Source organism: Agelaius phoeniceus, chromosome 4 (assembly GCF_051311805.1).
Source record: "Agelaius phoeniceus isolate bAgePho1 chromosome 4, bAgePho1.hap1, whole genome shotgun sequence".
NCBI lineage: Eukaryota > Metazoa > Chordata > Aves > Passeriformes > Icteridae > Agelaius > Agelaius phoeniceus.
In genome coordinates, this window is record NC_135268.1 from 2618788 (window position 1) to 2639580 (window position 20793).

General features: G+C 39.9%; 1 protein-coding gene and 1 long non-coding RNA gene across 3 annotated transcripts in view; both read right to left on the reverse strand.

The window, feature by feature from the left end:
* The window catches only part of SEC24D (SEC24 homolog D, COPII component), a 42547-nt gene extending 35304 nt beyond the window's left edge, over positions 1-7243 (reverse strand). The window contains exons 1-4 of one of the 2 annotated variants that reach the window (XM_054632798.2): positions 7176-7243; positions 3866-4048; positions 2851-2977; positions 1328-1476 (exon numbers count right to left, since the gene is read on the reverse strand). In XM_054632798.2, the coding sequence (XP_054488773.2) occupies positions 1328-1476; positions 2851-2977; positions 3866-4004 (415 nt within the window). In that variant the 5' untranslated portion in view covers positions 4005-4048; positions 7176-7243. The other variant, XM_077176719.1, reaches the window with a different exon arrangement.
* A 7043-nt stretch (positions 7244-14286) lies between these two features.
* LOC143693904 (uncharacterized) overlaps positions 14287-20793 on the reverse strand; it is a 43664-nt gene continuing 37157 nt past the window's right edge. The window contains exon 7 of the long non-coding RNA XR_013181901.1: positions 14287-14384. This is a non-coding gene — a long non-coding RNA (uncharacterized LOC143693904). The remainder of the gene's footprint in view (positions 14385-20793) is intronic.

Consider the following 20793-nt stretch of genomic DNA (forward strand, 5'->3'; position numbering starts at 1 on the left):
GGTGAGTCAGGAATGGAAACCTCCCAAACCTGTGTCCAAGGTGCTCTGGTTCTGCTCAGTACATTTCTATAGCATACAACCAACACTGGATCCCACACTGACAGCGCTGTCTTATGCGACTCTGTGTGCCAGACCACATGACAAATCGTGGTTTAGGCCTCAGCTGATTCGGTCATTTTATTTCTTTGGGCTCTACTTGCAATAAAACCCTGCAGCTGGGGCAGATAGGGAAAGAGTGAGAGAAGCCAGAGTTGGACAGTTCTTCACCAGAGCACACATAGGTCACTCAGCTTTCAAAATACTACTTCATTTCAGAATGTGAAACAACATTCTTTTTGCTCAATAATCCATTTCTCTTAAGTGGCATGTTTTTGTTAGTCTGCTATTTGTATTTCACCATTACAGGTTTGATGGAAAATAGACCCACTTGATACTAAAAGATGAAACATGTGGGAATTATTTTGTAGACACTGGCAAGGAATTGTTGGTTGTTTATAAGATCCAGATTTCAATTAGAATTAAGAAGACTCTAGAAAGAGAGGTTTTTGAGACTTACAATCTGTAAACACTTATTACTTTACAAAACCTGCATTTTTTAATCAGATTTTCCCCCAAAGACAACACAACTTTAAAGAGAGCTAGAAGAATAACCAATATTAGGTTTGAAGCAAAAGAACAATGTGTTCATATACAAACACTGAAATACGTCTTCCGTCACATATGTTAACTAAAAAAAAATCTTTGCACTTAAAATTCAAGCCTCCCAGTACATAACATGAGAACACTGTATTTTATATAATTGTTTTTAAATTGTTTATATAATATATTTTGCATAATTTAAATACATATCAGCATTCGTTGTTGGAAGTCATTTACATGGAAGCATCACATGATCACATCTTTATGGCCTAGGTTTGAGATGGTATAACATCAAAATAAATGGAGATAAATTTAGATTAAAACCCAAAAATGTTTAGACAAGAAAAGAAAATAGTTTTGTAACTAGAGAACCCGTAAAAAGTTGAGAAAAATTAAACCCTGTCTGCATATTATTGCTCATGCCTTGGCTGTTACTGACACATGCACGGAGTATTTTGAGAAACAACTTTTGGGGTATCAGAATTTTATGGAAGGTTTGTCAAACATCAATTGAGAATTAACCCAATACTACTCATTTAAGGAACTGGATGAGATAAAATGCTAAGAACTTAAGCCAATGATGGTGGTCAAAGGTCTCATTTTCTGTTTATACAGAACTTCAGTAAGTTTTAATTATCATAGTCTTAATGCTGTAACTGAGAAGAAGTCAATCAGATAAACCAATTACCATAGCTATTTATCTGCATGCTGTTGAGCTGGTCAGCAAGCTGTGCTGGAGAGGAAGCAGGTGCAGTACTTGGAAAGGCTGCTTGGGATTGATGACTGTAGGTAGGATAGGAAGGTCCTGTGTTAGTTGGAGGTGAAGGGCCTTGAAACCTAAAGGAAAAAAATCAGTGCAGTTATGCAAAAAAATTACATCTCTCAAAGATCTCATACCTCCTCAAGATGGTGCTGAAACAATTAATTAGGACAAAACCCTAATGGAGTATGCCCACGTTCTGCTCAGAAAATGTACACTTGTATTGAAATACACAAAGGACACAGAGATTGCACATTTGTTTAATAAAAACAGGCAGTCCATGTTTGTTTGCACACTTGTTAGAAACAAAGCAGAGTGAGTATGGTATGGCAAAGTGAGAGCAGTAGTAACTGTAAGCCTGAAGATTAAGAAACACAAGTTTCTGAACATATCACAGCACCCCATGGCTTGTCCAAGCTTATAAAGAAAGACTCCCTACCAGGGATGGATGAAGAAGGTTACGAGAAAAATCTGTGAAGAGAAGAAAAGGAAGTGAGGAATGCTTGAGGAGTTCTCTGTAGTAGAGGAAAAAAGAAGATGCAGGTAGAGAAAAACTTCATGACTATCAGATATGGAATATGTGAATGCAAGAAAAATAACCAAAGAAAAGAAAGCAGTAACACACACATGGCTTAAAAAGGCATTTTCTACCAGACTATTTCACTCTGGTAAAATAAGATCCCAGGCTATGTCCCAGAGACAATCAACATGGATTTTCCCTTGTAAAACTGAGGATGAGCCCAGCTATTTTAAGAGAAGTAGAGCTCGCTTTACTTGAAATTTTTGTCTAGATACTTCCTGGCCTAGAACAGCAGCTCTGAGCAATTCTGGAAAAAAACAAGACCAGGTGAAGAACAGGAGATGTGCCGCTGTCAGGGCAATGATGGGAAGCTACAGAAGAGAATCAGTATTTTGCTAGCTAGGTCATGTCAACCTGACTCTATTCACCCTGTTTTGTCATCTTCAGGACAACCACCACTCCTCCCTATGCAGGAGTACATCATCCTGAAGAACTGATCACCAGTCTTTTTGGGTCCTCCTTCCCACAGAGAAAATGAAATAGCTACACAAAAACCACAGAAGGAGATGAAGATTTCAACCATACAAGAAGAATGTTGTTAAACGGTGTCTAAGGTGACTAAAACTGAAGGAGCTATGGGTACACAAACTAATTTTGCCATTCCTGGGAAATGTGGAAAATAACTAATATTTGACAGAATTAAATAAAAGAGCTGCATATTGACTCAAATACTGACTCATATTTACCTGCAACACAAATAATAAAATAAAGCTTGTGTAATAAAGCTTGGCTATTCCCTCATACAACATTTTTGCAAAGATTTCTTTCTGCAGCTTTCACCTGTCCCTGTTTTCTCCCCTTCCCATTCCTGCCTCCTTCACAGAGAGGTAACAGAGGTCAAACAGCTCAGGTGTTGATCCTTTCCAGTCACCTGTGTGGCTGCTGTCCTGGTGTACCAGAGCCATTCTGGAAACTGGTCTGGCTCAATTGCTGTGCACCAGGTGGTGGAGGCCCAACAGGAGCTGGAGATCCAAAAGGCACAGTTGATTTGGACACACCTGCAAAAGATTAAGCACTTTTATGTAAAACCCTGTAAAAAGAAAAAGATGGGCAAGAAATGCAAGTGTGCAGCTCTGCTCTGGCATTAAGAATAACAGGTTTGGGTCACCCTGCTTAAGCAGAGGTGTTGGACCAGAGGTCCCTTCCAATCTCAGTGATTCTGTTGGAAAGCACAGATTTCTGCTCAGTTATAAAAGCAGATACAAAAAACTAAGAGAGAGTAAAAAGCAAACAAACAGCAGTTTATAACTTTGCAGCAAAGAACCCAAGAGGAATAGTAAGAAAAAAACAATGAACAAACAGACACAGCAATTAGCAGTTTGGGGCAGTGCTAATTCTCTGTCACCCAGTTATATTTCAAGGTAGAAACAAGAGGTCCCTTTGATTTCAGAGGCCAAGGTAAGAATGAAAACTTGAAACAACTTGTTAAAGTAAAAACAAAAAGAGCTTCCATATGTAGAACCTGCTCTCCTGTGCTGAAAAGTGTTCCTAATTCAGACATAGTATAGTGACTGTGAAGAAACTGTGATTTATGTAAACAGCAATGCTGAATGAACAACCTTTCAAGAAACTGTATTTCTTGAACTAATTTCCCTTTAAATTAGCCTAACACACAAAAAAAAAAAATCACCTGGTATGAAAACCAGTATTTACCCCAAGTATTCCAATAAGTCAATTACCAGAAGCATTTCTATCAGAATTCTGACTATATTCAGCATTTGATTAGAGGAACACAACTCCTGCTGTCTTTTTAGAGTAACTGGGTAAAACTTTTTTTCTGTTTCCAGTTGCAGTATCAGTGTAAAATTTACACACAGTAGAAAGAGATGCAAAACACCAGTATATAAAGGTAGAGTCTGAGAACAAATTTTAAGCCAAAATAATACCTGGTTGAGGTGCTGAGTATGAAGAGTTAGGGTCCCCATAATGTCCATAATGAATTGAAGAACTGGGTGGTCCAAAGCCTCCTATTCCTGGCTGGGATTGGGAATATGGAGGAGCTGCAACATAACCTTGTTGACTCATAATGGCAATTTTCTCATTCCAAGTATTGTGTCCTATACAGCAACCTGCAAAAAGGAAAATGACATTCACTCATATTCATCACTCTGTCTGCATTTTAAAAGGCTATGAATAGTATTCTCCCCCCCAAAAAGATAAAAGACACATTTGAAGGCAAAAAATTACCTTAAGTCAGGGGCAAATATTGGTTTTGCTCGATAGCTTACTTTGCTCAGCATTACCACATGCTGCATTTAAATGGGATTCATCTATCCCAAGCTCACAGAGAGAACTGTAAGCAATGGATGTGCAGATGGAAAAAACTCTCAAAGGAAATTCCCATACTATTCTTTTTACTGGGAGAGTCTTGACTTCAACTACACATGGAAAATACCCTGTGACTCCTGCTCCTCAAATACCAGCCATGGCAAAGAACACAGAACTCACTGAGAAATCAGCAAAGGCAGAGTGACCGCAGCAGAAGACTCCCCCTAACAACGACTTCTCCTGTGCTAGCACACCTTATTTTACAGGAGGTGTGGAATACAACACCAGTTTTCCACCAAACCTTTTACAAACCTTCTGCATCAACCCCACTCCAAGCAAGTGATGGGAAGACTCCTTGCTTTTGATGCTGGTGAAACAGAGAATAAAGCACAGGATACGGAGAGTTCCTAATTCTGGTTGTCTTCTGCATTACTGACCCAGGCCTGAGCAGCCTTTTTACTGCAGAACTCCCCAGTGTGCCAAAACTGAGCACAAGGCATCCCACGAGGGACAGCTGAGGCAGTGTGGCCTCAACAGCACTGTATGCTGCCCTTGCTTTTATCAGACATCTTCTCCCTAAGTTTCACATCTTGATCCTGTTGTTGTTAAATAAATGAAAGAAGCAACCCCCAAAGTCTGATAGACAGCAATTCAGAAAGAGTTTTTTAATGATGAGAGCATTCACAAGATATGTAATTTCTTTCTTGGAGTCAGATTTTGTTTAACAGGACAGAGTAACATTTTAGAAAACTTTCAGGAAAGAGTGTCCTGGTAATTGCCATCATTTTTAGAAGCAAAAAATCTAAAGAATCCTGCATTGACAAACCATATGATTGTATTTCACCAGATTAGTTTTCAGATACAGAGCCCTTGCCACCAAGGGATCTGAAAAGTTATTCAAGTTGCACACTCTGCAGCCTTGATAACAAGATTCCTCTTTTTCACGTCAGAGCTTCCATTTTGATAGCAGACTGAAATTAACAATAACAGAATTTCACTTTCTTGAGGCCCAAATTAAACTGTTATGAGAAATGCTGAGGATCCAACCTGAACAAGCATTTACTACTCCTGTAGAGTCCCAAGCACATAAGCCAGTCATCCTAAAGAACTACACAATATAAATTAGCATTTCAGGTGTTAGGTGTTCCTTTGAAATAGCTTTCTCAACCACCTGTATTTCACATTCTTAAACTCAAGCCATGGAGTCATTTTTAAACATGGAAACTGGATGAGAATAAAACACTACTTGAGTTTCAGAAGCACACACAAAAGCACCTTGAAATTACAACTCCAAGAACACACAGATAAATTTATGCTGCACTAGCACATGTCAGTAGAAAAGTTATCCCTACCAGAAAGCCCATTCCTAGGCTTCCCAAACTAAACAGACATTTCTGAAGAAAAAAACCTCAACAGTTTTACTGATCATCCACATCAGACAAGAAATTCCTCAGAGCTGGTTACAGGGCCTGGCCATCTCCACATTCCACGCTGCAGCACAAGATTGCTCAGTTGCAGTGGTTAACTGCTCCCAGGAGTTAATCCTATGGAGTTTTCTGCTATTTATTGGTTAACAAGGTAAGCACAGGGAGAAGAAAGAAAAATGTTTAATCAGAGGCTTGCTGAGGCCAGCTGCACCTTCTTCCCTCCCCCACCTCCATCAGAGAAGACGCGGCAGTAAGAGCTTTAGTTGTTCCAAAAGACACTAAATTAGCACTAAATTACCTACACACTACACACACTTTATATCTACGTAAAGGAAGAGATTTTCACTTAGAGCCAGCTGCACCTTAAGCTGCAAGAGCATTCGGAGGAAATTACTTCCTCAACAGCTTACTCACACACACACAAGAAAAAAAAAAAATCTTGCCACGTCAAACTTCCCACAGACAGTATAAACACAGAGAGGTTGTGCTGAAGTGAGACAGAAGCTCTAAGCACAGATGAAATAATACAAGTTCTTCAACACAGTTCCAGACTCTATTTAGCACCAAGGACACTTATTCTCCTCTCAGGATAGGTATATATACCAACTATCACAAATGAGTGCTTTAAGGTTGCCTGAAGGATTACGAGCATTTCAGAAATTATACCGTGGGGTTGTGGAGGCACCACCACACCATGAAAAGAGTTCATAGAGAAGGTCATGAAAACTTTTTTTCTCCTTGTCTCAACACTAGTTTACCTTGTATCCCATAACCTGGGGAACAACACCAACACTGAAGAACAGCTGTAAAATTTAATTGACCTCTATTACCGAATAGGCTGTCAACTTTTTCAGAGGATCACTCCACCTATGCACCGCTCTGCTGTCGTTGGGAATATGTAAAAGCTAACTATGTGCAAACAGAAGTAGGACAACAGAAACAAAAACAGGCTCGAGTCCTTGGCTCCCTGAAGGAGAAGTATCCACTTTGTATTTGTTGGGAGACACTGCTCTCCCCAGCACGTCGTGCAGGCAGCGGTGCCGTCCCTTCCCTCGCAGGGTCAGTGCGGTGCCCATGCCGGGGTGCGCGCCTCTATCACACCCGCCGAGCGAACACCGCTGCACGCACACACCGCATGCAGCACAGCCACACACCTATTTCTGGGCTCTTTTCCGGTACCACACTGCTATGAAAGCAAAATCTCATTTTTCCCCGTTCGCTGCCAAGCTTTACTACATCTTTGCATGCACGTAACTTTTCTATCCCCATCGCCTACGAGCTTTCAGCCACCGCAAGCTCGCAACAGGTCCGGCCCGGCGCTCGGAGCCACCACCCGCCCCGCGGCAGTCGGTACCTGTGCCCGCCCGGGGCCGGGCTCCGCCGCTGGGCGCAGCCCCCGGGCTCGGCGCTGCTGAGGGCGGCCGCAGCCCCGCGCCCGCCGCGCCGCCCGCGCTGTCCCCGCGCTGTCCCCTCAGCCGGCGGCGCCGGTTGGGACCGTTACCTGCGGCCGCGCTCCCGCTCCCTCACGCGCCCGAGTGCCACGTCTGAGGCGGCCCGGCGCGGGCCGCGCCTGCGCAGTGCGGGCAGCGAGGCCGCGCCCGCGGCCGGGCCGTGCCCTCCCGGCGGGGGCGAAGGGCAGCCCGGGGCGGTCAGGCTGCCACGGAGCTTCCTCTGGCCCGGGGGATCCATCCCGCTCCGAACACGGAGCCCGGTTACTAAAGGGACACTTGTTTTGCTTCGTTATGTGCTTGAAAAACAGAATCACGGAATCAGTTAGGTTGGAAAAGACCTCTGAGGTCGTCGAGTCCGACCTATGACCGAACGCCACCACGTCAACTAAACCATGTCCCTCGGTGCCACGTCCAGGCCTTCCTGAAACGCCTCCAGGGACGGTGACTGCACCGCCTCCCCGGGCAGCCCATTCCAATGGCTGGTTATCGATTCTGGGAGAAATTCTTCCTAATGTCCTACCTAAACCCCCCCTAAAGCAGCTTAAGACTGTATCCTCTCATCCTGTGGCCAGCTGCCTGGTCGAAGGTGTATATATGTATATTTACAACTACATTTTACACATATATATTTTGCATATCTGTATGTAAAATTATACCACCTGAATATCTCCAGTGAAATATGATGCAGGTACTTTACCTGTTTGCATACTCTGGTTTTAATTACTGTCCAAGTGCATTTAAAAATGCTGCCTTGGTTACAGGATAGGTAATGTTTTTCTAATTAACAAAGTAGAAACATGCGAGTAACATGAGAGAGATTGGAAGTAACATGAGGAAGATGTCTTTGTAAAGTCACTTTTCTTCCCTATCACAAATAAACATAATTGTGTTAAAAGTAAAAAGAGACTGGAAAAAAAGCAGTCACTCAAAAAATCACAGAATCATAGAATAGCCTGAATTAGAAGGGACCCACAAGGATCATCAAAATCCATCTCCTGGCCCTGCACAGGACAGCCCCAAGAATCGCACCACAACAGCTATGTAACTCACGTGCATCTGGAATTCAAGCTCCAGAGGCTTTCTTGTCCTTGTTCTACAACCTTATTAAATCTTCTGAAAGTACTCAACAGTTTTACCTAGAGCTATACCTCAGTAACGGCTGTGAGCTCAAAACAAACTGTCCAAAGCATTCATTGCTGTACAAAAATATTCTGAAAAAACCCCCAGGGCCTTTGAAGCAGATGTCATAATGAAGATAGACGGTGGCATCCTTTAGATGAAAGATTAACTAGAAACCTCAACAAGCAACACAAAGCAGGCAAGAACAGGGCTTGATCTGTCTTATTCTTGCTAACCAGAGCTAGATTGATCACTGAATAATATAAGCTGGTTTTCTATGTGTTATCAGAGCCAATACATTGGATATGTCAGGGGCAGTCTAAAAGCTTTCAAATCTCTCCCAACTGTCTAATCAGAATGGAAAATGTCATCCCTGAGGTGACAAGCATCGGTTAAACTGGATGTGGTTTTGTGGTTTTGATACTGCAGGGTATCAGTGACGCTTTCATAAGCAGGGTGCAAACTAATGCCTTTCATCATTGCTGTGCTGTAGTTCCACTCCTCACCCTTATCTCTTTTCCTGGTTATAACAGACACATTAAAGTTATGCAAAAGCTCTTCTGAAATACCACGCCACTGAGGAAAATAACCGGTTTAAGTTTGGACATTCCCTATTTTGCCAGGGAGACAGGCAGCCACTGTCCCAGCAGTCCTGCTGTGTCTCTCTCTGAGCTATTAACAGTGAGCAGCTGTGGATAACTCAGCACTGAGGAACCCTGCACTTACTTGGCCACTGAATCCTTACTATCAGATTTCTCCTCCCAGAAATCAGCTCCAGTGAAACCGAAACATGAGATCAGCAAAAGATACCAAGGAGAAGCCATGGCACTGGAAGTTCCTCCCTTAATTCAGGCCCATTTTGGAAATGGATCCAGATGCCTCTTTTTTTCAAGGATGCTCCTGTTGTCCTTTAGCCTGGCACACTGAGACAAAAGGCATGCAGCATGTCAAGTCTGCATGTTTGGAACTACAAGTAGGATTTATCTTCTGTTTTCACCTATAACATTTAAAGTATTTTAAGATTTTCAATTTCAGAAACGTGGAAACATCATTAAAGACTAAAGTGTGTTTTAGATCTGGAATATAATTTCACATGAGAATGTCAATGAAATGAGAATGCAGGATTGCTAAACTATTCTAAGTAATTGTATTAAATAATTTTAATTAAACTGTGCCATAAAATCTGAGAATCAGACTGGTTTGGTCTCAATCATTGTCAGTGATGATGAACTTGTAGGTTGAATTACATTTCTTAACAGAATTAATTAAGTTGGAAAATTTATCCTGTAGTGGTACCTATGCAATGCTGCTGATAATCAATGTGATTTCATACATTTCAGACCTAATTTGGAGTAGTATACAGGCTCTAGAAAAGGCTACCTCAAATCTTTCAGAGACCATTATAAAATTTGGTTTTTAGTTATTATTATTTTTCAAATAATTTGAGATTGGACCGTTCCCGGAAATTACTACTGGAGATCTATAAAAGCCCCAGTTGAGCAAACCATGCAGATCTCCTGTCTCAATCTCATAGCACAGCCCATTTAGACAATGTGTGTGTGATTCCAGGAAACCTAAATCCTATCCTAACCTGTTCAGTTACTGCATGTCCTTAAAATACAGCATTGCTACAAGGTGCCAGGAAGAATCAGAACAAACCTTTCCCTAGGGGAAGATGTAGGCAATATTTGGTATGTTCTTTAAAGTAAACACTATTTCATCACAAGGAATAGTTCATAAAACTCCAAGGATTACACATTTTAAAAGGTGCTTCTTTTTGTTGAAATTGGTTTTCTTCTTTTATTTCATTTGTATGTCCTTCACGCAAGCTACAGGTTTGCTTTTGCACATCAGAAGGGTCCCAAGAGCCATTGACATAAAAATATACTTTGTTTTCTTATCTTGCTTGCCTATATTCACTAAAATCTTCTTTAATGCTTTGCTTACTGTATATTTAAGGTCTATGAAAACCAGCTTACAGCTCAGTGTAAAGTGCTTTACAAGAAAAATGGAAATTATATTTAAAAATATTATTTGATTAAAATGAAGGCAAGGACTTTGGTATAAAAAAACCAATGAAAGTTTGAAGGAATTATGTTCCTCACAAAAAATCATGTGTCAGATTAGAAAATGCTATATGAAGAAAAAGAAAAGATGTAATATTTCAGAAATCAGAACACTACTGTCAGAAGAAACACATCAGTGCTGTGACTTGGCTGCATTTCTAATATAAAAAGCTAAGCACAGTAGAAACCTGAAAGAGGGTACAGCAGAAGTGAATACTGATATTTTGATTCAACAGTCTCAAAGGCAATTAGAAAATATTATTGGAGTGCACCCTTTAAACACTGCCCTATAGGGAATGAAACATCCAAGGGTTTTCAGAATACCAGACTGATGTCTGCAGGCCTTGTTATTCAGCACAAACAATACAGGAATGTTAAAATCCTGGCCATGCATTTATTGCTGTATATTTTACGTACCCCATGTTAATAGATACTTCCTACAGGGACTGTCCACTATCACAAATGTCAGCTCAGGCCACAGTAAAGGAAGAATAATTCCTGACTGGTTTGTTGGGTTTTTGTTCACCAAGGTAACTCAGGCTGTGGATCAGAGCACCCAGGACCATGGTGAGTCCTGGCCAGTCGAGGAGGTCACTGGGAGGCCATTAGGGACTGCTGAGCACATGGATCATGCCAGTGAATCTCCCTTTTTCCTTCTGCTGAGTGCTGACCTCCCACTCCACAGTGATGGTGAAGCTGTGCTACCCCTCAGGCTGCTTCCAGCATAAAGACATCCTGGCACCTTGTGCTCATTAAAGTTTCCAAACTATTTTTGGATGAGAAGAAGTGTGAATCCAATTCCAATTCATAAACTTGTATTCTGTTTGTCTGAATTCATCTGCAAATTCATTTTGACTGATTATACATTCTATTCCCTGCTGTGAACTGGGATGTTTTGTTGGTTGCTGGTAAGCTTTAGAGCAGCTGCACTGCTTCACCCTAGAAATGGCTGAATTTCGTTATATCCTGCAGAGGATGGGAGGACTGGGAGTGCTTCATTTCTTCCCTGCCCCAACCCTTTTCAACATCACTGGCAACTGGGAAATCCACAATGACTGCCCCTGCTGTCTCCATGCTCCCTAACTCCCCCAGAGGACAAAAACCAACCAGCACAGAGGGCATTCACTGCCTACCTCAGATACTGTTGGTAGAGTTTGCTGGCACTTCTGCAAAGCAAAAAATTCTATTTAGGCATGAAAAACTACATGCAAGTGAAAGAGTACTTAATGCTATTATTTATTAATGCTTAATGCTATTATTTACTCAGGAGACACTCTGGGTCCTGAGAACAGGCACTTGCCTTAAAGCCAAGGTCCTGATCTCCTGTTAAGTTGGTCCCCTTTTAACTAAAACCACTTTCTTTCCCTGAAACTAAGTTAAACAGAAATTTTTATAAAACGCTTTATGGTCCACATGTGGTAAGTTCTATGCAAGCCACACGTTACCAAAGCAAATGTGCTTTAGAAAAATGACTGGCTGTTTTCTCACAAAAAATACTCTCTGGCTAGTTCAAGACCCTGGATTTCCCAATATCTGCAAGCTGTGAGACTCCTCTGCTTACTCTCACTGACTGTTGCTATTTTGGTTTTCTAATGAAATCAACATTCTGGCAACTTGATCCGGAACATTTACAGGAGATAGATGTGGTGTTCTGAGAAAACTGCTGTGATGTTTCAGTTGGGGAATTTAGATTCTTTTTAAAATTCATTTACTACTGTTTAAGATGCATGAGAGTGGAAGACTGCACTACCTGTGCTTAACAAAAAAAACCCCAAGACTTGATTATCCTGCTGTAATTGCTACTTAATGAACTCTAACATAAAAACAAAGATGAGGTCTTAGTATAATCTGATTAATAATGTATCCCTTATAAAGAACTGTGAATAAACATTAGGCCATCAGTCTGAAAGAGCAGCAGAAAGCTGAACCAGCCTTTCTCTGTTTACCTGCTGAATGTATGGAATTTCTCAAACATTGATATATTTCACTTTTACACTCAAAAGCATCGGAAGCAGCTTTATTTAGACTGGGTTTCATTTTGCTTCCTGCTTGTCTTTAAAATGTCTGATGTACTAGTGGAGTTTTGCTATAGAGCAGTACTCAACCTTACTAGCAATAAAAAAAGAGTAGCAGACTGAGTTCTTCATAACAAACTGGTGATTTGATTGAGTTACTTAAGTTGCAAATACTTCTATGTGTGTTCTTACTTTGACTGTGCCTCTCCTTTACTCCACCGTTAATGTTAAATATTACTCTTGATCAAAAAGTAATCTGTAAGTTAACCCAAAAATACTGGGTTCATGCTATATGGATACCTTTAGTATAAAGCAATTCATGCCTTCCCCATGATCAACAAAAATAAACATCAGAATTATTTTTTTAAAAAATCCATCATGTTATTTTTACACCATAGAAGCAACAGAGGGATAGGACATGCACCTGGAGTTAAAATTAAGGGCAGGAGCAAAATTCCACACCACTCTTGGTGTCACAGCATGTGTGGTAGCTTTGCCCTGTGGAGGCACATAAACCACTTGTTCAGCATTTGCAAACACGGGCAGTTGTCTGGAAAACAGACAGATCCATGTCAAGGCCAGCTACAGAGTACATGAGCACCAAAAGCAGAGGCCTATACCAGAAGCAGAAGGAGCTGAGAAGTTTGGAAACTGGTTCCTGGCAAGAAGATGCAGTGCAGCAGGCAAGGCTGCAGGATCAGCAGGGGTTAAATATCAAGGTGTTTTTGGAGGGCAGATTTTTCCAATAGAATCTGCTCCACTTGGAAAGGAATTAGTTATCAAAGAGCTGGAATTCTTGTTCCTATTGGCAGGAATGAAGATAGCTGGATTGCTTTTTAATCTATCGCAGTTATTTGGATGGAAGGCAACATTTCATGCAGGGAGGTCCTGGTTGTGTCACCTCTGGTTCTCTGGTAAAGCCTAACCAGAACCATTCAGAGGCACAGTGAGCAATGCTGTCTGCCTTTTGCAGGCAGGACTTGATGCCAAGGTGACTTTTTATGCCCTGCCCTTTTGCCAGATGCTGTAGTTGGAACCACCAACATCAGACCCTCTGGGGCACACACTGAGCAAAACCCTTCCCTGCAGCTGTGAGCTTCACAAACCTTACAGCTCATTTTGTAATACAGAGCAAAGAGGGAAGGAAAGGATACTCCAGGAGGACTCAAACTATCAAACTACCAAACTAAAAGGAGAGAATTTCAGAGGTTATCATATTCCTCAAGGTTTCTAGCAGCTATTTCTCCCATTTTCCAGGCCCAGACCAAAAAATGAGAATTTTCCAGTGTAGTAACAGAACCCAAACTTCCTGAGCGCTGTACTATAACTCAGTTTTTCTCTGCTTCTCCTGTTCTTGTTTTCACTATGGAAAAAATCATTCTTAAAAGCCTTTCAAGTAAGAAACAATACCTGCTTTAAACTGCAATGCAAAAATAGTTGATTTTTATGTTGGACTGCAGCCATGCATGTAATTGAGCCCTTTCCAAGCAACCAGTCAAGGGGAGTGAATCACCTCTACACTTGCTAACAGGAAACAAAGTTTAAAAGATAAAATCTGATGCAGGAGAGTATTCATCAGACTAATTTTAAATATTTGTATTCAGTCCTAAATTCCCCACTAAACCATATTTCAAAATTTAGTAGATTATTTGGGCCTAATTCATATCTCAGCTATGATAAAAATATATTTTCTAACTGAATATGATGTGATTACTCTTGATTAATTTCACTGTTGTACCGCAGAGGAGAATTTGGCATGGTGAATTTCTTTAGCCCAACACGCCGGCATGAAATGTTCTTTCAATAGGAAGAGAGGAGACCATAAAATCCAACTATTTTAGATGAACAGATGGCTAAAAGGTGCTGTGTTACTTAACTGCCCCCTTGAAATGACAATTCAAAGAGCAGGATGAAGCATTAGGGCAGAGGTGAGGAAAGTGAAACACCTGCTTGCATTACTTACATGCGTGTTCCATTCAAGGCTCTTCCAAGCTTTGGCAGAGAAGATCAATTTTGATTCTCATAGGCTCTTTTAGGAAGAATGTGATGCAGCATCTCCCTGCCAAAACCAGAACAAAAATGACATGTAAATAGCTTTCTTTTTACTTTGGAGGCTTTTATCAGAATTTTTCCAACTACTGAAGCCAAAAATGTAGTCATCCTATCTCCTGGGAATCAAAATGAAAAGGAAATACACACCTAAGAGTCTTTCCAAGTCCCAAGAGTAAATTAGTTCTTACTTGCTAAAACACAGGGATAAGTAAAACCAGCAGTGGAATGGCACCTGGAAACATGAATTCTAGCCCAAAACATTACTCCTAGATTAATAAGAAACAGTAATTTCAGCATCACAATTTTTTCCCCATGTTCACAATGAATGTGTTTTACTTCCTCTCACAACAAAGTCTTGTAGCTATTTTGTGAATTAATTTTTGGACACAATCTGAAATCCTTGTCTTTTCATAAAGGAAAACCTCAAAATAATTTTCTCCAAGAAGTCCACAGGAAAAAAAAGTTAACTTCTCTTTAGCTAGTTTAGGAAAGTATTTCCTGATTATCCAAGACTGGCTGTGGTAGGAACAGGTAGGACAAACACCAAAGAAACATGAGAGGCCTCTTCCCCAAATTCTTATCTCTTTGAGTTATCTATACATTTTTATACATTCTTATGTCTTATATTTAATGGTGCAGGTCTTTGGCTGCAGAGGGCCTGCGTACATGATTTGAGAGCTACTCCTTAATTGGACTGTAGTTACATTCTCTACACAAATTTCCATTTACTCTTGTATAATTCAGCAATGCTCAATGCTAACAACATTGTTTCTGTGTTTTGGAGGAAAGTGGCTTCTTTTGCCAGTTTATTTGGATTTTCCTCCTCACAATAGATCCAGAACTCCTGATCTAGGATGACACCCAGTAACCTAAATGCTGAGAAATAAGCTCCTGTACTTTTCTGTGCTTATTCCACTGTGCTTCATTTGCCAGTCTTGAAGCTGGGGAAAAAAAAAAGAAAGCAGGGCTAGTTCTAAAATTCCAACCCATCATACAGTACCTTGCCATATAATCCACTTTAGGAATTAAAATTAAAAGCTTTTACCTTTACTGGTGAGGAACTACTCATGCCTAATATGAGTGTGAGCAGAGTTTTCCTGTCTAGCCTTACAGGTAGCTAAGAATTATCTATGACTTGTATATTTGATTTGTTTTCACTAAGAACTTGGTATTACTGGTTTTGGTACCCTTGCCTTTTTGGTACTTAATGTCTGTACTTCCAGTGAGCAAATCCATCTGGCAGTGCACTGCAATGTTCCTCATGCAATCAAAACATCTGGATTTTATTAATTTGTCTTGTAGGACAAGAGAGTTTTGTTGGGAAAAGATGAAGAGAATCAGCTTTAATGGATGTTAGCTGGAGCCACGCATTTGAAGCTTCCATCAATATATTTAATTCACATTGTCATTTTGTACCTCTTTTGAAAATTAAATCCTTTCCATGTGTCTCTGTTCCTTGTTGCTTCTGAAGTCGAGAGAAAAAAGACTTAAGGGTAGCAATTAAGCAGAAGTTTATTTTTCTATTTCTGTAACATTTGTGGAAAATGGTATTTGCTTTTGCCTTATGTAACTACTGAATTGTAGGACTACAAAAGAAGGTATGTTATTAGGCAATGATTTGGGAAAAGAACATGTGCTGAGGTGCCTGACATTGCCCAGTTTGCAGAAGCCACTTAAAAAAAAAATAATTTGAAGGGATATATTGGAAGAGGTTGTCTTCCCTTCATTGGAAGAGACTGTGTGCCATGATTTCTTAAGTGGCATGGCTGTGATTTTATAATTTTTTTCATTAAACCAGCTATATATTTACAAGTGAGGGATTTTCTCCACATAATTAACAACACAAAAAAAAAAAAACCAAACAGAAAAAGCCCCCCAAAACCAATCCAAACTAACAAACAAACAAAACCCACCAAGAACCCACCAAGCAAATAAGCACTGGCTTTTTTTTTTTTCCTCCCCCCCCCCCCCCACCACTGATTCTCCCATTTGGCTAAAATCACATTCTACAATTAATTGGGAATTTTGTTAAATTGTTTACAGATGATACAGTTAAATCTAGAAAGCAGTTAAAATAAGTATTATTGGAGAACTAGCTTATGTTAATTTTAATGTGGAAAAAAATCAGATATGAAAAGAAAATGAAATGCAGATAAAGGAGGAAGCCAGACCATATGGGTACTTAGAGCAGTAAAATGCTGCCCATAAATTAGAGATCATGATATCCCCTTTCTCTCTGTCTCTTCCTCATTACTAAGGAATGGGTGGAAATGTTTGCATTTTTAAAGAATCCACAGACCTAGGATACTACTGTAGGTGAAATGAAAGCTTTGCTTTTATTGCTGGATGAAAAGACAAACATATGTCTTATTTCTTCTCACATTTGAAGAATGTCTTCTGAACTCAGCTGCAGAAATACTTGATTATTAGATTTTAGATAAATCCACTTGTAATAAAACTCTTCAGTATCATAAATTATGACAGCACAAGGAGAAAATATATGGACAAGTGGCAGCAGATGAGGCAAAAAAACCCTAAGAAGTGGTCACCAAGACCACACAGAGCTTTAAAGGAATTAAAAGCTGAAATAGCTGACCATTACTGAGATTAGAGAGTGCCATTTTTTAGCTCAAGTCTTCCAAGAGAGACTCAGAAAACAAGAAGTCTGTCAGCCTGATATCTGTCCAAAAGAAAGAGGTGGAAGCTGTGTTATGGAACAGTGGACATCTGGATAAATATGACTTATCTGGGAAGAGTTAAAACAGTTTTCATAAAAGGAACTCCTGCCTCACAAACATAAGGCAGCTCTTTGAGGGGATCAAAAAACACGTGGATAAGGGTGATCTGATTGATCTTGGATTTACAAAAGGCTTTCAACAAATTCCTTCACCAAAGGCTTTTAAGGAAACTAAGCAGCCATACCATAACATGGCTTAGAAGTATAAGGTGATACACATTGGGGAAAAAAACATTAATTCACATATAAAACTATGTGCTTTGAACTAAGCAGCAACAGACAAGATTTGAAGATTTTGAAAGGCAATTCCAGGAACACATTAACTCTACAGTGTCTGAAAAAGCAAATTAGGAGTGTTGGGGTTAGCAACCAGAGAACAAAATAGATATCATTGTGTTATTGCACAAATCCCAACCTTGTCTGCTCCCTGAAGCATATGTGGTGCTGCAGACCCTCATTTCAAAAAGAACTTAGAACTAAACAGGACGTAGAGAAAGAAAAAGAGGAAAATGAAAGGTGTGAGATAGTAAAGGATGACTAATTATTCTATTCTCTCTTTGAAAAAAAAGTAGATATGCAAAAGGTCTGTAAAATAAGTGCCTGGGGATTGCTTGGTCACAGTTTTCCTCGATCCATGAACCAGGGGACATTAAATGAATCTATAGGATCCAGATTCAAGGCAGAGAAGGTGATTCTTTATGTCAGTATTTAGTTAGGGATGACCTTCCCATGCTAAACTAAAGATACTAAAAGTTATGTGGGCTCAAGAGCAAACAACATGCAGAATTCATGGAAGAGAAATTCCTCTTACAAAGTACAGAGCTGCCACATCCAGCTGAGGAAATCCTTGAGTGGAGGCTCCCTGGGGAAAGACATGCACCATTTTCCATGTTCCATTTTCCATCTATTATCAGAGACAATATTTCAGGATAGATGGTCTCACTTTGGCTATTCTACAAGTGTGGCTATTCCTACCTTATCACAGCTCATCCAGGCTATTGTGCTGGGTTTCTTGACTGGCAGTTCTTGAAGGGAGATGAGCAAGGGCAAGTTTGACCTGGAAATGTTGTAATACAGATCTCATCATACAAGATGAGATTGAAGCCAAAGTTTTCCCTGTATTTGGACACAGACAGATTTTGAGTCAGTTCTGCCACTTGTCATTTTCCCAGTTTATAGGATTATTTGTGACCCAAAGTTTTATCACTTGTTGCCTAAAACTGGATCTTTGGGTTTTAGTGAAACAATGAAGATGGTGGGAGTGGTTAAATGGCTGTAGTTAACATTAGCTTGAAATTCTCCAGTGTATTTTGAAAATAATCTCAGAATTGACGCAATTTATTTAAGATCTAGAAATCAGAGACCAAAAGTCATAAACTCCAATATGGACTCCACTTTAATCTTGATGTCCAGTTTCTGACCAGCATTCAGAAATCCCAAAGGATGCAGGAGTGTAAAAAAGGATATGAGTTGTATCAAAAAGCAAAACATGCTTCAGCAAAAGCATTTAAGAAATTCATATAAAGCACCTGGGAATTGTTAAGGCCTATGGAATGTTCTTTGAGAGATTAAGACATAGGAAGCTTTGGGTGTCCCCATCATGGGAATAGTTTAGTTACAGACTTCAAATGGTTACCTGCAGAGCAAACAAGAAATTAGCCCTTAGAGGAAAGCAGCAATTTGTTTGAAATTGTTGTTAGAAAACTCCCTCAACATGCTGACAAAAGTTATTTCTCCTATTTTTTTTCTCCTATCAGGATCACAGCTCTTGTCAGTTCAAGTGAAGAGTCCTGTATCACTTTAAATGGACCAGGTTAAAATATCCCCAAAGCTTTATCATACACCAAAATCACACAGATCCTGATGTTCTGACTGGTCATTTTTTCAGCTGAGTAATCACTAATCAAGGTTTTTCTGTTCTAATATTAAACACAGTAGAGTTATGTGGTCAAAAGTGACAGAGACATGTATCTAGTACAAATTACCATCACATGTGTGAGCATCCAAATGCAGGGGTGATTCTCTTTAGCTTGGTTTCTCCAATAAGTATATGAAGAAGTTCAGAAGCAGAGATCATATTTGATTATTCTTCTTTTTACTAAAATGATGAGAGACTAATACAAGCTCAAAACACCCTACCAGTAATTAAGTATTTTGTCACAAACTTGTAACATTTGAAGGACTAATAATTATGTGATAAATTCTGCTCAAACAGATTTCTAATTTTTGTTTTTAACAGAGTGTCATGGAGCATTTGTTGCAGCTATTTACTGAAGAGATTTATTGCCATAAAATGTATAAATACTTGCATCATTAGGTTAAAAGGAGAGAATTTTGTCTAAAGCAAGATTCTCCCTAGAGAAAGACTAAAAATCTGTCAGCTACCACAATGTATCAACACTGCCGAAGATAATAAGCAGTTAGCTACCTTGAACTATTTCAAATTAGGTGTCTGCACTCAAAGGTTGTCTAGAAAAGTCCCTTTAAAGGCCATCCCCTTCCCTAATATGGCTTCTCTGATGGTGTTTTCCTAAAGTATTTCATTATATGGCAACCTGTGCCTGTTTTGCTTCTCCAGAGCTGTTGACTTGTAGTCAATAAAGAAAGCACTCTTCCTCCTACTAAATCCTGTTATTGAGAGAGTGACATTTTCCTGTTTGATCAGGGATCTTCTCCCCACCCAGCCTTTGTGTTACCTTGGTGTCTTAGAGGACTAATCCAGTGTTCAGGCTCCTAAAAGTCTGTCTATTTTTCCAGCCAGAATATTTCAGTTTGACACAAGATCCCGTCTCTACCTTGATATTTTGCCTTTGAAGCATCATTCAAGGAGTCACTTAATTGACAGATGCACTGGATAGGTTTAAGCCCTCAGTGGTTACCTGCTGCTTAGATGCAAAGTCATGTAATTTAAATGATGAGGGTTTCCTCTAGCCCCAACATCTCTGACAGCTTAGAACCAACCAAGTGGAAACACTTCAGAGAGGGACCTGAGTGAATGTATACTCTGAGAATCTGTGTCCCAGTATCCTGGGTTCAAAGCAAAAGGTGTTTCTTTCAGAAACTTGTCCAGACATAAAGACTGCTCACCTGCTGAACTCTCCTTTAGAACCAGCATAGTTCAAAATGCAATTTTGTGATTTAAACCAGGCTACCTGAATTTGGGCTGAGGTGATAGGAGATAATGCTGTCAGTTTTTAACACCCAGCTAGAGGAATATTCATCCAGTGCTGAAGAACAGTCACCTCTTAAACCATCCCACCGAATTCCTTTTTTTTTTTTTTGGTGCTTATAGTAAGGTTCCCCTTGAACAACATAAGGCAAACCAACAATTGTTAGCATCTGTAAAGGGATCTGATACTTCATTTTACTAACCCCCTTCCCCTCTCTGATAGGAAAGGCAGTAGGCTGCATAAGAACAGGAATTATTAGGGTCCAATAGTAATTCAGGTCATTGCTAAATTGCAGTACATGTTAAACTATACTGAGGCCAGAGAGAACTAGAAAAAGAAGCAATTCTATGACAGGGAAATTACAAAGCTTTTCTCCTGCAGTGCTGCAGAAAGTACATGCAGAGTAGAGATGAAAATCCTGAAGCCAGTTCACTCTAAGTGAATCAGTTATTCAGAGGATGTACATGATGTTTCACTTGAGATTCTGCTTGGAGTAAAAATGCAAGAAA